Source organism: Ammospiza nelsoni, chromosome Z, assembly GCF_027579445.1.
Source record: "Ammospiza nelsoni isolate bAmmNel1 chromosome Z, bAmmNel1.pri, whole genome shotgun sequence".
Taxonomy (NCBI): domain Eukaryota; kingdom Metazoa; phylum Chordata; class Aves; order Passeriformes; family Passerellidae; genus Ammospiza; species Ammospiza nelsoni.
In genome coordinates this window covers 80058398-80074847 of record NC_080669.1, presented here as the reverse complement: position 1 = coordinate 80074847, position 16450 = coordinate 80058398, and the positions used below count along the sequence as shown (strand labels likewise).

Below are 16450 nucleotides of genomic sequence, written 5' to 3'. Positions count from 1 at the left end.
GATGTGGCAAAGTTTATGTTGGTTCCTGACTTTTTGCGAAGCAGCACTGTGCTGTGCTGGTGAAAATAAATAAATGGGATTTTTTAAGTTCAGGCTGTGATGGTTATCAAAAGTATGCTAAAATGTGGCTAGTGTTCAGTTTTTAAAGTATCTTAATTAAGAGAAGCACCAGATATGAAGGAAGCCCTTTATCCAGTCAAGGTAGGCATAATAGGAATTAGCAGTGGCGAGCCAGGTAAGTGAAGTAAGGAATTAGATGCAGCTTTTTAATCACTCAAAGTGATTAAATGTTGAAACAAACTACAAAAGGAAACAGTGGCTGCTCTGTTTTTTGAGATCTTCATATGAAGTATGCATTTACTTGCCAAAACCAAGTTATCAGGCTCAAAACAGGATATGCCAGTAACATTTTTGGATCTGTGAAAAAGAGGAGGCCAGGCTTTCTGGCCTTGAGTTACAAAGTAATGAGTTCTCAAAACATTTTCTTTTCTGGGAAGGGACTGTTTTGAAAGACCAATATTCATATTTTCATTGCCCACAATATGGTTCACAGCCTGATCCATAGTGATGTGGGATATATCAACACAGCATTGTGTTGTACACAAGTAAAGTGTACCCGAGTGCTCTGAGCATTTAAAGGAATAGGAACAGATTGAGCACCAACGATCCTAGTTTAAATTTCTCAGGGATCCTGGGATGATCAGCTGCTTGAGCAGAGCCCTCTGAAGTCCCAGCTCTGTTCCCTGTTCTAGCTTGCTGCAGTGTCTTTGGCAGTCCCCTCTGCTGCCCTTTCTCATTCTGTAAAAAGGAATGCTGCATATACAAGGTTAAAGCACTCTCAAGTGCTATAAAACTTTGCGATGTTATTGTTATTCCTGAAGAGTTTTGAAAACACATTCAGCCCATGCCTAAACTCTCTGAGCTCTTGGAAAGATTTGTTCTTTCCTGATTTTTTGGAACTACTGGCATACAGTTAAGGCTGAAGTGCCAGCTGTTTCCTTTCTTACAGCACACCAATTCTGCGACTGCAGCAAAGTGTGGAATTGGCACAGCTTTTTAAAATAAGCCAGGAGAGAGTCTTGCTAGAGCAGTGCAAGGTCATTCAACTTGTTTCACAGTGGGTTAGATTAGCCTGTGCTCGGTGCTCTGCTGCACAGGATTTGCTCACTGATGAAAAATAAATTGTATTGAAAATTCACTAATTTGAGACTTGCTCAGTCATCACGTCTATGCCATGCAGATGGAAGTACAGGAATATTCTTAGATTGCACTCAGGGTTTTGAAGATTTCCAATTTCCTAGGGAAAATTTGCTGGTTTATTTTTTTGTCGTCTACACATTAAATATTGGAAAGACAAATAAATAGCTGAGATATATCTTTGGCTACCAACAATTTTGTGAAATTGATCTCACCTCCAAAGAGGAGATTATCTCACCAGATGTAGAGCACAGCCAGCCTCTTCCCTTGGCTTCTCAGCAAACCAGTCCTAAAGGACAGAGCCCTAGCTAGCCAGCTCAAAGCATGAGTGTATCTGGGAGAGTAGAAGTGCTTGTGTAGCTGTGATGCTCAGAAATAATAATCTGTTCACAAATTTGCTTCATTTTGCTTTTTTTTTTTCCTTCCCAGATGGTCTCTTGGAGGACACAAGACAGATTTTAGGTACCAGCAGTTCTTTTTAGGTTGATGATATCTAGGCCCAAGCCATGTCAGTGAGACAGCTTGCAGACTTGATTTTTAGAAAACCATCACAGGATCACAGGATCTAAGATATAAGGCTACAGTTTTTTGCGTTTTAAATCCTTTAAAGAGAAAGTAATTTGCCAGTTTATCACTCAAAAAACTGTAGCACTGGCTCCTTCTGTAGTAAAAATACTGACTTTAACTCATGCCTGTGGAGGGTCCCCGCATTGATGTTTATTATGTGGCTGCAGGATTTACCTGAAGCATTGTGCTTTCTACCTTGAGGACAATGTTGCTTTGAGCATAGTTGTTCAGCCCTAAGCATTTTGGAGGAAATGGAAGAAGACCTGTTCAGCCTAAGTATTTTGGAGGAAATGGAAGAAGACCATGTATGTCTCATGGCTGCTACTTAGTAAGCATCAGAATAAAAGATTCAAATGCTTTTCAGATTATTACTTTGCATAAACTATTTGGTGATATCACAATGATATTCTGGGGTACTTTTCTACCACTACAGTATTTTTCTGAAAAGGATTTGGGGTGAATCTGTTCAGCTTTAAAGGCATATTCAGAAGCATATTTTAGACAGTGGTCATAGTTGGTTTGAAACCTATTTCTGTTTGCATGTGATTTTACAGGCTCAGTTCTCCATGTTGAGACCAGTAATCACACTATCTGCATCTTTCCTTAGCAAAACTTGTCTTCCTACATACACTTGTTACATGTCAGGGTCTAAAATTTAGCCTCTGCTCAGGTGAACACTGAGGGCTCCTCATGGCAGCAAGAGTCTGTTCATTCTCTTCTTCTTGCTGTGCTGCTTTGTGTCTTCCTGTAAAGAACAAGTTCTGTTGGCTCTGATTATCAGAAAAACTGTCCAATATCTCTAATATCTCCAGCCCTTGAATCTCAGGAAAAAAAAAACCAAACACCATGTTGCACTTAGTGGATCTGCATGGGGCAGATATTCTCTATTCTTCCAGTCCATGAGGTGCAGAGCAGCTGTCTCAGGTCTGAAGCTGCTGCCTTCACTTCCAACAGTGGTTCACCATTACCAGATCTTGGTCTGTGCCTTTTGCACCTTTTGGCTGTGCTCTGTGATCTTCTAGCATTGATTCACCCTTCATCCTGAGAGCCTGTTTCCCCAGTGTTTTGGGGCAAAGTGCAGTACTCTGCTTGTTTTTTCTGAAAACCTAAAAACCTTTTCCTTGAAAATGCTACTCTTCAAAGCTATAGCACAGACGCGTTGCTGTGGGTATGTGCTGTGCTTGCCATTCTGGAACACTGAATATCACTAATGAAATAAGCCCTTTTTAAAAACTATTCATTAAAGAATATGTTGGTATGTCACAGGTGAGTACTCTGAATGAGAATTCACCGTACATTGGAATGGATTGATATGCCTATGCTCAGCAGGTTAGTGTTTTGCTGAGGTTTATGTGTCATGCTTCAGTGTTAATTGTGGGTTATTCTCATCACATTACCTTTCATCAAGAATAGGCTGTACTTTAGCAATCATATTATTCAGCCTTATGTGTGGTATCCACACATCTGTGATTTAACCCACATTCCTGGTATTTGATAACATAAAGGAGACAATATGAGTAGGATTCAGCTCTTAGGTTAAGCTGGGTTTAGCATTCTGTAGCAGCCACTGCAGTCAGTGGAGCCTGGAGACTAAAGCAGCATTCACACAAAACTCCCCTTTAAGGTGCTGGTGGTACTGATGGTAGCAGAGCTTGGACTCTGAGAGCACAGCCAGCATTCACAGACCTACATTTGGGTGTCATGAGCTGCAAAGTGGACCCTGCATTTCACTCTGCCAGAGCTTCTTCCCAAGGCTTTGGTTTCCTCCTGCCAGACTAACCCTCAGGTGGAATTGCTGAAGCTGCTGAGCCATTTCACCTGATGAAGGCCTGCTCTATCACCTCTCACTGAGCAATGTGGGTGGACTCTGTTCCTGTCAGGTCACTGGGAAGAGAACCACTTCCAAAACCCCACTTAGATCTCTGGCTGAATCACCCCATGTAGAGGTGTCTCCTCTGCTGTCTGTGCACGGAGCATGGAGGCAGCTCTCTGAGGCTCCTCAGCACAGTGCTAACACATAGAAAATTAATGTACCCTACAGACCTTTTGGGAATATGCCTGGCTGGTCAGCCCACTCCAAGAGAAATAAGAGCATGAAATAGGTTAAATTTGAAGGCTTTCCAACCAATTTGACTTCATTCTGCTCTGAGTCACTCCTGGTGGTCGTTTCCACAGCCTTCCCAACTGTTTTTGCTTCTGAGGAGAGCACAGATTCGTCCTCATCATGCATGGACCTCAACTAAATATCAGTTAAATGACATTATTTGGCTAAAAACAAAGACAATTCTGTGATTAAAAGAACTGGAAAATCTTGGATGGAGAAAATAAGTTCACTTCCTTTTCAGCAAGAATTCCAAGAAGAATGTTCCCCTTTATTTTAAAAAAAAGTTAGAAATATTATTTGGGGTCAGATATGTTTCATGCCAGTTTTGGAATCTTGCCTTTCTGCAAAATAAAGAAGCCATTTTCCTCTTCTACCCCCAGTACAGAGAGACCTGTGAAAATATTCTATTTTGATAATCTAGTACAAAGCAGCAGTAATAGTTTTGTTAATGTGTGTTTCTTTACGGGTTCTTTGAATGCTTTTATGTGGCCCTGCTAAACATGGAGTACACAATGTCTGTACCTGCATGCTGACTTGGAATCAGTTTGCTACAAACTCTAAAGTTAGTGTTATCACTGGAGTACACATTTACCAAAACCTGATCCTGCAGGTTGGACAAAATGTTAAGAAAGGTAGGAAGCAGTTTTAAAAGGAGAGGACTGTTCTGGAAACAGAATGTCTAGTGAGTACTTGAAGCACAGAAAGCAGTACATTTATTTCCCATATACTGTGTGCCTGAAGGCATTGGCAGTAATAAAAAGCACTGGATGGCTAGAAAGCTCTCAGAGGCAGCATTGTTTTCATAGATTAGCAAAGTTCCTTCTTTGTTTCTGGAGAGCTTATCTACATCAACAGCTTTTCTTTCCCTTTCAGAGAATTTGGAAATTGTTTTTTTACATGATCGAAATACCCTAAGAATTGCAGAGACAGTCAGGGCATGATAACAAAAAAACACAAAAGAAAGATGATCCTACTGAGAAAAGGGAGAGCTAATTTCAGGCAGCACAAAGAAAAGGTGAAAGTAAATAGAAAAAAGATTGGAAAGTCTAGGCAAAAAAAGAGCTTCTGTGCCAAGCAGGGAGATGTTGGACATAAATAGAAAATAAAGCTCTAGTGACTTTTACATTCATGAGTAATGGCAATTGATAAAATGCTTTACAGATGCATTAATGAAATGTTTTTCTTTGAAAAAGTAGTGGAGACTGAAATATCAAATATTGCCAATACAGAAATTGAAATGGTGCTATCCTTGGTTCAGCCTTTATGTCTGCAGTGTAGTGAAGTCCTAGCCCACAGAAAGAAGTGTAATCCTAGCCCAAGGAAAGAAGTGTCCACAAAATTCTTCCTTTCCTCCATACTTCTCCTCCAGGGCTTCACAGCTCTCTCTCCTAGGAAAAAAAGCACACCAAAATAGTAGTTCTTCTGTATAAATACATTGTGCCTATGTCCTGGGGGTGGCAAGGCTGTTCAGATGTGGGCATATCAAAATGACCATGTGGTCCTGTGGCTGGTAACTTTGCATTCAGGTAGGTGTCAGGCACAGGTGAGAGCTGTCTGTTTCTGCATTTCAGTAGCTGAGGGTCCTGGAAACTGATCTGGGTTCTCCTTGTTTAGATGACTTCATGAAGCAGGGCCACGGCATGCTGCTGCTGTACACGCTGAAGAACCCCTCCTTCCCCGAGTACTCCTTCAGCACTGAGAGCGGTGTCATGTGCCTGGACTTCCACGGGGACCACCCCCACCTCCTTGTAGTAGGCCTCTACGATGGCAACGTGGCTGTCTACAACCTGAAGAGGGCAAGCCCCGAACCCAGCTACAAGAGCAGTGCTAAGTCAGGAAAGCACACAGAGCCAGTGTGGCAGGTAAGGGTGCTTTTCCTGCCCTGTGACTGGGCTTTGAGTTGCATGGAGCTTGGGCACAGCAGGGAAAGTCCTGCAAGGGGAAAGGTGCTGTTTTAGTCCCTGTGATTGATTAAGTTGTATTTCAAGCTTGTATTTCAATATTCAAGTTGTATTTCAATGTTTAAATATGCAAAAGGCAAAGCGACTGCATGAATCCTTGGTCCTCAGCAGACACTGAACATGTGAGCAAAAGTTTGCTGTAAACAATTATTTCTCCTTAGTTTTCATTATTATAGTTGACTTCTCTTTGGAGAAGAACTTTTATCTTCTGTATGTACCAGCATGCCGCACTATTTGTGTTCCAAACAGAACACCACAGGATGAGCAGTGCATAAAAACAAGTAAAACAAGTCAAAGAAGTATATCAGCCTAAAAGAGAGCTCTGTTGGGTGCAGTAAGTTCAGGGGCAGCTGCCTGCGGAGCTGGCTGCCACCAGGATTCAAGACATGCTACCGTGTAGGTGATTTTTGGTTGACCTTGAAGTACTCTAGTGAATTCATAACTATGGTGTGCAGGTAATGTTCTTAAACTACTGCCACTCTGGCATCCATCACAAAGATGGGTAGTGCTGTGAAGGCTCAGGGTAAATATGTTGCTACATCCAGCTAACTGTCTGTGTCTGCAAGGTAATCTGAGCTCAGATTGAAGCACTGGTACATGTGTTTTGATCTTGTTCTTAGCAGTAGAAGTGTGGCAGCACAAGTTTCAGCATGGTGTGTTTGAGACAGGGGAATGTGTTTTGTTTGTTAGCCTGGGCTAAAGATGTTACTGCAGTGACTGTGGCTGTCACCTGACTTAGGCTGACTGATACACTCTCATGCCAGTGTTCCTTGAACTTCGGCACATGCCTTGCATGGATTGTGTCCCAGACATGGCTCCATCTTCCAGTAAATTCCAGGAGATCAAGAGAACCTGATGGGACTACAGATGAATGTGGAATATTCCAAGAGCAAGACCTCTGCTTGCTAGAAACAGAGAGTTTGTGCAAATGTAACATTTCAGAGAAGACATGAATTTTATATTTCTTGCCTGTCTGCCCAAAGCTTTTCCTCTAGCAGATATTTATAGCTCTTCTATAAGAGGTTAACAAAGTAGCCTGGGTGCGCGCACACACACACACAGAGACACACACACAGAGACACACACACACACACAGACACAGACACACACACACACACACACACAAAAGAAAACTTCTGAGCTTTTCCCATTGCCATTTAGGCTTCTAGTAAATAAGCCTAGCAAAATAGTAAGTCCTATGTGAAGTTTTTTATGGTCTTGCTGCAGCATGCTGTGGGAAGTTGCAGCTGTTACATTAGAGACACAAAAATCCCAGATCCCTTGTGCCCCAGATGATGTAGGAAAGGACTGTGTGCTGAAGGGGTGTTATTAGCAGCAGGTTCCCAGACCAGGAGTAGGTACATGCAGCAGTGGAGGCATTCTGTGTGGGGTTTGTAGGGGTAGGTTTTCATGTACCACTTGGCAGCAGTGGTAACAATCATTAGACACTCTAGGAAGATAGCTCTGAAAAGGAAAGAAACTACTCCATGGATATGGATAGGTGAGTAAAGAAGTACCTGCTTTTTTATTTCCACAGGTTGAGTGCTGAGAATCATAATTGTTAGTTTTCTTTGGCAATAAGAAAAATTCTCTGAGCAACCTGTTCTAGTGGAAGGTGTCCCTGTCCATGGCAAGGAGGTTGGAACAGAACATTCCAACTTTCCAACCCAAACCATTCTGTGCTTCTTGATTAAAGTACCAATATTTTACTAAACTTTAGAATTTTTAGCTTCTACAAAACTAGCAAGCAAAGTTAGTAGTTAGGTGATTATAAAGCAATCCAAAGAGCTTGTGCCTCTGTTGAAAGATCTGAAGTGTAAGCATTTGTCAATATCAGCCAAAAGGTTTAGAAAAGATTTGCACTCCATTCTGTGTGATGAAAAGCAGCATAGACTATCTGTTAGGTTGAGACATTGGATTGTTATTCCTCATTCAGCATCAAATGATTCTAGAAAGTGATGCCTTTTTTCTCATATTTAGCTCAAAGATTCCCTATTCTCCCCCACCACCACCCCACTAGTCTGAGGGCCAGTCTTTGTCTAGATACTAGACCTCAAAAAAATCCCCCTTTTTTGTAGGAAAAGTGAACAAAGTAGAAAAGTAACAATGTTATCCTGAACAATTAAGAGCCTTTGTTCTCTGGACTGCCTGGCTTTTTTCTTTTGAAACAATGCAGCCCTTTCACAATGGAAACAAAATGGGAAGTGGGTAAAGCAGACTGACAGATCTTTTCTTGTGCTGTTTCATTTTCGGTGACTTAGTAATGTCTAAGTACGTTTGCATAAAACACAGCTGATGTAATGTTCCCATTGTTAAGAGCAAAATAAAATAATACAAATTTTCTACTTCTGTTACCTAAGAAAGAGTTTGTCTACCTTTTACCACTCCCTATTTTTTAAAAGAACATAGCAGTGGTTTCTTATAGATCTGTCAATTATCTCCCATGTGTTAAGTGCTACTGCATTGTAAGTAATGGAAAATTCTAGCCTGTTTTAAATTTTACATTTCTAATTGCTTAATACTAATTGGTGAGGATCCAAATCCTCAGAGAGGAATAAACAGAGAGGAATAAACAGGTACATAGGCATATGAATGGATATGCCTGCAGTGCAATGTAACTACTACTATCAAAACTCAGGTGTCACAGGATCATAGAAGTAGAAATTGTCTCCCACATCGGTGAATTCAGGCCTCTAGCTTTGAATGCAAACACCAGCTTAAAAGGAGTGACCTCCTTAAAAACTGTATCAGACCTGTCATGTTCTGGGAAAAAAAACCTGTGTGGCATTAACCTAAACTCCTCTTTAATAACAATAGTTCTCAGTTAGGCATCAAAATCCTCACACTCCCATCATCTCTGAGTAGACCTACAAAGCAAGTCCCTGAGCAGTGTATGTTTTTGAAGCAATGGCTCAGTCCCAGGGCTTGGCTCTGGAGGTTAATGAGGTTGGCCCATGTGGAACTACTGGGCTAGACTTTGGCAGCCACCGGAGCTGTGTTCTGTGGGAAGAAGGGATACCTTGCTGGGAGGGGCTCTCAGCACCGAGCCTCTCCTTTTTCTAGCTTTAATTTTTTTCCTTTCTCCTTTGTTTTAAAAAGTTTATGTTTAGGGTTTATTTACAGCTGAGAGGAGTGATTTTTCTGTTACCTTTTTCACAGGATATAGCAAATATTTTAGGTTTGAACTATTTGGAAGCTCGAGTAGTTCAGAATCAGGAATTGATAACTGAAACTATGTGTCAGGGTTTGTTTCTGTTGTTCAATCTCCTTCCTAAAGCACATCTCATTTGACATATTTGTTTTCACTGTGAGCTTCTATTTTACTTTCACAACAAGCCAAAAGGATGTTATTTCTGCTGAGACTAGCGCAGAGCCAATCCTGCTGCAGAGGGTTGAAAACAATTTTTTATTTTACTTGCTCACTATCAGAATTACTGACAAAATTCCCACTGCAGAGTGTTGACCCTAGGATCTGCAAATGGAACATTTCTTTTAGTTGTGCTTCAAGCAAATATTGGCTGTCACAAGCATGCCTGTGTGGACAGTGTGGTTTGGATTGCTGTGGAGACCTTACTGGTTAGAAACACAGCTTTGTTCAGTGCTGATTTACTGAAGCTGATCTGGCCTCCCTGGGGAGCTGATACCATGGAGCTTCAGATGGCCTCCTGAGGGAATTATTATCTGCCCTGTATTTGTACATGGGAAGAGAAAGGGCTGGCTATTGCAGGCTAATTCTTCACCAAATCCCAGTCAGGTTAGATGTGGTGCTCATGGTTTGGACAAAGAAGTCAAGGCAAGATGGTAATAGCCTGCAAACTGCCAAAGGAAACTAAAAGGAGTGTCAGCTTGCAGAATAGTTTTCTAGCAGAACTTGTGGAAGTGCCATCTCAAGTGTCAACCTGACAAAACACACCTGAAATTGCTCACTGGACTTTGTCACATAATTGTGTGATCCCTTCTATTTATCTATTTTCTCTGTTCCAATCTAAGTTCTTAAATAAATCTACACTGAACTTTTGTAGTTTGTGAAGCCATCACTGAATTCTTGTTTTGTTGATAGAAGTAAATGAAAATCCCTTTAAAGTAAGCATAGCCTGCGTTCTTTACCCCATTCAGTGCTTCCAAACACAACTCCACAAAGAAAGATCTTTATGAAAAGCTGACCATACTTTCTGCACTTAGGAGAAAAAAAAAGAAAGGATTTTGTTCATAATCCTGTGTCACACCAGCACATTGTTTCATTCTGATGGTGAGCATTCTCCTAAATCTGTCATCTGCAGTCAGACAAATAGATTTTGCTGCTCGCATTGCCTCTGAGATGTTACTGCTTCACATAATATTTTGTTCCTTTGGCTTCAGGCACACAAATTTTTTAATGCAAAGGAAATACAAGAAAAATATAAGACAGAGCGTTGCTATCAAGGCCAGAATAAAGATCAGCTGTATCAGAACAGCCTCAACACCCCTCCTGTTGCCTTCACTAAGAAGCACAAAATAGGTGCTTGCTGAGGAGAGTTCAGTGAAAAAAAAATCTCATTCAACCCTATGATGATAGTCCTAGGGGATAACTACAGAGGAGAAACACAAATCTGGAGAAGAAAGGAAAGCAAAAAAGACCTGGAAGCCAAGGAATCTGAACCCAAGAAAGGAGAAATAATGTAGCCTGAAAGCAAAATGGAGCACAAACCTTATTGTGAGGGTCATTTAGCATCAAACCTCTTCAGTAATGCAAGACAGCTGTGTTTCTCATATTGGGTCAGTTCAGTGTTTGCATGGAGGACCTTCCTCCTCAGCTCCAGCTTTTTTGTACCACCATCTGTGCCTTGCATACCTGGCCCAGTGCAAATAGGACAGAAAGCTGAATTAGCTTCTAACACCCCAGAAGTAGAAGAGACCAGAGACGTCACTCATTCTGCACTTGCACAGAAGTAGGAAGCAGTAGGAGGAGCATCCATGGACCAGAGAGCATGCATTTAGGGTCCAGAGATCTCAGTCTGTCTGAGACTCCCTTGCTGAAAGTAATTTTCACTCCTGCAGTCCTTAGCTGCAATCCTACACTGAATTCTGTGTCCAGTAAGAGGCTGTTGCAGCAGCAGCTGTCCTGTCTGCTGAGCACCTGACACTGGGCTCCTCACTGCAGCACCATGAGGCATTTAGTGACTGACTGGCATCAGCTGTGTCCCTGTGCTCTCCTAGAGGGAGCTGTAGGGGAAGGGCTGTGCTTGCTGTAGAAATCAGGGTCAAGATCAGCAGCTTTCTGGTTGTCCTCAGTTGCTGTGAGAGCTCACTACAGGCACAGCCCTAATGGAGGAAATCCTGTCTCCCACAGAGTTAACTTCTACCACTTTTTGGAAAGGCTGTGCTGAGCCACAGAAATTCATCTGGAAGCTCTGGGGTCATTTATGCATGGTAGAAGTGGTGGAAATTGCAAGGTAGTCCGGTGGGAGAAATGCTGGATAAAATTTTTCCTGTGTGCTTATACCTTGTCCAGAACTGTTGGATATTTTTTAAGCCACTGTAGGTGAGGAGATGTAAACATCCAAATGCTTATTCCTAAATGTCTTTGACAATAAGGAACAAAATCTCTGATAGTATAAGTATAACTTCAGCATTGTACTTTTTGAGATGGTATCTGTGTCTTCTGGAGATTCAGAAATTATTCATGGTTATTTTTAAATTGTGCCTTGGGCATGGATTCTTTTGGGTTAGAAATTGTCTAGCAAAGTGTCCATTGCAGATCATGTAATGTTGGTCTAAAAATGAGCTCTTTTTGCTTTGATGCTGCATTTCCCTCTGTACTTCATTCAGATGCTGAACTTATTTTCTACCTTCTACTCTCACTGTTTCTTGCTAAATAGATTCTTATCTCATGCTACTCTTACCCTCTTCCCTTTACTTAAGATCCAAACCATCCTTCTGTAGGTTTTCAGGTTGATTATTTCTTTCCTGGTCTCTCCAAGCAACATACAAGAAACTTTCTTTGCCTGTTAGTTGCACTGGGGATAATTTGTAGAGAAAATTTCACTTATAAAATTTAGAAGTCCCTTTATGCCTTGGGATGTTAGAAGATGTTAGCCTGAGGTTTAAAATACCAGAGAGGTAGTAATGCATTTGTTTGGTTGCTTGGGTCTTTGAATTCTGCTCTGCTGCTTTATAGTGTAGATATAAATACACTGATGGGTCTATAATGGCTCTTACACAGCCTGTGAAACAACAGAATGCTGCTCTGAAGAGGATAAAATAAAAGCAAGGGAATGATAATGGCAGAGTTGGAGGCGAGTTGGGCAGGGATGCTGCGGGCAAGGTCACATTGATACACAGTGAGATACAGGGAGCTGGGGCTGGCATGAATCCCACCCTTCTCCCACTTTGATAGCCACAGCTTGATGTTGTGTCTGGGCCTCTCAGCATCCAGCTGGCCCCAGGAGAGTCTCTCCCCATCCCTGCTGCAATCCACTTGATCCTGTGGTGATGGGAATCTTCTGTTAGGCATTGCAGACACTCTCTTTGATGTAGCAACATCAGGCAGCTTGGGGGTTTGGGTATGAACCTGCCAGCCCTGTGTATCTGCTTTTCCTGCACAGAGAGTGGGAAACTTCGTATTTTGTCTATTGTAAACTGGGAATCTTGCACCATGAGCACAGTCAGAATTGAAACCAAGAGCTGTGAATTGCAGCTGGTGAGGTGCCCTGGAGCTTTGTTGGCCTCTGGCATGCATTGCTCAGCTGCATACTGTGCCTGACATGGGAACACAGCCACTGACAGGACAAGCAGGTGACAGTCTAATGTCTGCTTCCTCCCTCCTCTGTTAGTATACCAGCCTAATAAATTCACTGGGCTGTGCTGTGAGGGAAACAAGCACATAGATTCCTGGTGAAACACTGTACAAAACTCAGCATCCAAATCCCAGCAGGAAGAAAACAAACTGAAAGTAGGACCAGCCTTATCCAGTGCTATTTATAACTGAGCTCTGCTTCCTTCAGATAAATCTGAGTCTCTGAAGCATGAGTAATGCTCAGCCTCAGGCTGGGCCTTTGCCCTGCTTCAGTGGCACTCCTATGTCCATGCTCTCTGCTTTCTGCTGAGTCCCTCCCTCCCACCACCACCACATATGCTCTTTGGTAGGACAGGTTTTGCTACCCTTTTTCTGCACCCCAAATTTGTGAATGGTCTGATGCATTAGGCCCAATTCCTTGCTCCTCTTGGCTGACCTTGCACCCTTGAGTTCACTTGTACTGAAGAGATGGAGCCTGGTCCTCTGAATCCCAGGAAGATCCCATCAAGGTGTAGGAGAGGAGTGGTTTTCTAAAGAGCAGTTTTTATGGGACTAAATGTGTGGGGGTTTATTTTAGAGTGTTTCCTCATTGCTGTTGAGCTCATCTAGTTGTTTTCCCTCAGCTATCAGGAAACTTTCAAGAACTTTGGAGGAAACAACCCTGAGAATGCTTGTAGTAAAACTTGTAAATAGACATATGCTGCTAGAAGGAGAGAAATAATTTGCAAAATCATTGGATGGGGAGTTCCTGTATTGCCTGTAGCCAGAACAGCTATATTCCACCAGATAGGCCCAGCATTTAGTGGTACCCATAAATAAAGTCATCATCCAGCCTCATGCCCATGACAAGGGTGCCTGACAGCTGGTGCAGCTCCAGGGCTGCTCCTGGAGCATCCAGGCAGTGCTGGGCTGTGTCTTCTATTCCAGAGGGTTTTGAGATGCTTTTCATTATCGTAGGTATTCTTAAAGAATTCTTCCTCCTGCATCTTTGCTGGGTGACATATGATCCTGCCAAGCTGGCTGCCTTGGTTGCTGCCTGATTTCTTGTAGATGAAGCACCTGACTTTGTTTCAGTACCTATTTACTGTCACCAAGGCTGTCAGCCCCCCTGACTCTCCTAACTGCTGTGTTCATCATCACAAACATACAGTTATCTGAGTAGATCCCTGCCTCTGCTACAGATAGGATGGCAGGGAGTCCTTTAGGTCAGCACTGCTCATTAAAGATGTAAGAGAAATGCAGGAAGCCTAAACTGACTGAGAGACATTGGAATCTTTGAACTATTTGATATTCGTCAGATGTCTAAACCATTTCCTCTCTAAGGCAAACACTACAGCCAAATATTTAAATATTACTGACTCACCTCAGAAGGAGTTATTCCTTATAGACCTTACCTTTTCAATGGCTTCTGTCATGGAGGCAAGTTTACTTCCTCAGCAAATTGAACTGATCCGTTCTGTCTTGTTGCATGATTTAATGGTAAAATGTCAACAAATTTTTCTACAAAAGACTAAACAGCACTGAAAACCCTCCTTTGCTTAGCAGCTCCCTTATCTGCAGATTCCTGTCATAGCTGAAACATTTGCATTTAAAAGAAAACCCAGATTTTAAGATAGGAACATTTTTCAATGGATTTATTTTTAAGTAACAAGTAATTTTCATTTATCTCTCCCCATCAGCTTTTACTCACATTCGAAAGACTTGTTTGCTATACAAAGCAGTCTCATCTATTGCAGGGAACAAAACAGTCACAATGTGATTGAACATGACACACAGTAAACATGTGAGAGGTGAGACTGGATTTAAAATAAAACTGAACTTTCCTTTCTGCAACTGGGAAACTGTGAATGACAGAAATGAGAAGTGGCAGAGGCCTTGAGTGTCCTCTTCCCATCGTGGCTTCACAGACATTGTGTTATCATTCTTGAAGTATTTTCTTCACAATGACACAGGGCAGTCTAGCTGTCTTCACCAGTACTAACAGACTGGAGTCATTGCCTCCTGTGTCTTACATGGTATGCACTTCTTAATACAAGTAAAAATATTTCTGTGCCACTCCAGCAATATCACTTTGCTGGTTCCCTCACCAGCCACTGATGCTTTCCTCCACTACAGTCACTTATCCAGAAATTCCCTAATTTCTACACATTTAATGCTTTCCTGCTCCTGTCAGTCCCACTGCCCTTGTCTTTATCACATCACCTTATTATTTTCAGATTACGTCTCCAGCTTTTCAAGATAACTTAGAGTCCTTATCCTAATGGAATTCAATGTCTTTCAACTGCGTCATCTGCAAATGTCCTGTGTATTTTGCAATTCAGTACGCAACTTACTAATGAAAATATTGTATAAAACTGAGCCTGATGCCTTGGAGAGGCTATCTAGAGCAGAGGCTAGACAAAGTTTAAAGAATAAAGCTAAAAACGTTAAAAGGAACAAGGATAGTCCCTCATCGGAACCATCTAGAGATGTTCTCCCATCTGGTCAAGACATTGCTGTCTAAATTCTTGGGAATTTATTTTCAAGCACTCAGCCACTTCACAGTAATTTCTTATCTTTCTTCTGAAGACATCACAGGGAGTATGCCAAAAGCCTTACAAAATTAAAGATAACAAATCAACTCTTTCTTTTAGACTTGTTACCATGATAAGAAGGAAATAAATTCTATTTGACAAAGTCTTTTTTTGAGGAGACCATATTCACTGATTCTCATTTTCTTATCCTGTACATATGTACAGATGACTTAACACTTTGTTCCAGTTCTCAAAGTTCAGCATTAGGCTGACTCATCCACTGTCCTTTAACCTATCCTTCAAGACAGGTTTGTTTTGTGTTTCCTGGGGGCATTTTTCTCTGTTCCTGTCCCCCAGGACATCTCCTCTCTTCTAGTTTTCGTAGCTAATTGCTATAAAATTCAGAGATTGCTTCAGCTGCTCCCTTAAGTACCCTAGATGGAATTTCATCAGGCCTTACAGAGTCAGATATATCTGCCTGTGCTCCTTAGAGTTAGTTTTGTTAAATATCTAGTTACAGTTTATTTTTTTTATATGTCACTGAAAGAAAGGCAGCCTCAATACAGCCTTCTGTTTTACTGGTAGCTCAATGTGGGACCTACCTTCCTTTAAACAATAAATGGATTCTAGGAGGGAGAGGCCCAGAGCCTTTCTGGGATATCTGATTTTGTTCTCTTGCCAGCATTAGCCTCCTGGGCTAAAAAGTCATGTTTGCCTCAAAACAGTCTCCAGCATCCTCCCCATGGAGATATCTCAGGCAGTGGCAGAGGGGTGACCCCAACTCAAGGACTCTTTTTACCGTGAAGTTCCTGGATGTGCAAAGACTCTGGAGTGTGACAGTGACAGCCCAGCTCTCACCACATGGCAGGCCTGATTCTTCACCTCTGGGATGGCTTCTCCTCTTTTGTTGTGGCTGGATTCACTGTGTTTATACCAGTATTTTTCTAGAGCCCAGGGGTGCAGGTGTGGACAGGGACTGTGCTTTCACAGCAGGGTTTCTGAGGAAAAAAAAATCAAGCAGTAATACCTTCTATGACATTGTTGACCAAATCACACCTTTTAAAAAATTTTTTTGAGATCTTTCATTCTTGCTATACATTCCACAGCAGAAATGCTGTCTGTTTCCCAGGTAATAGACAGGAATGACAAAAAGTGCAGATAGAGAGCAGCAATCTCTTTTGCTCAGGGTGCATCACAGGACAGGAGCCCTTCATGCTGCACACTGCCATGCTGGCTCCAGCTGGTGATTTCATGGTTCTGGTGCCCCTCACTGAAGGACCAGCTGGAACCCTACTAAGGTTCCTGCCTGCCTGCCCACATTTACCTTTGGCAG

General features: G+C 42.0%; 1 protein-coding gene across 1 annotated transcript in view; it reads left to right on the top strand.

Moving 5' to 3' along the window:
* Nucleotides 1-16450, top strand: part of DNAI1 (dynein axonemal intermediate chain 1) — a 130773-nt gene that overhangs the window by 50854 nt on the left and 63469 nt on the right. The window contains exon 13 of the mRNA XM_059493115.1: nt 5483-5730. Coding sequence (XP_059349098.1) covers nt 5483-5730 — 248 coding nt within the window. The remainder of the gene's footprint in view (nt 1-5482; nt 5731-16450) is intronic.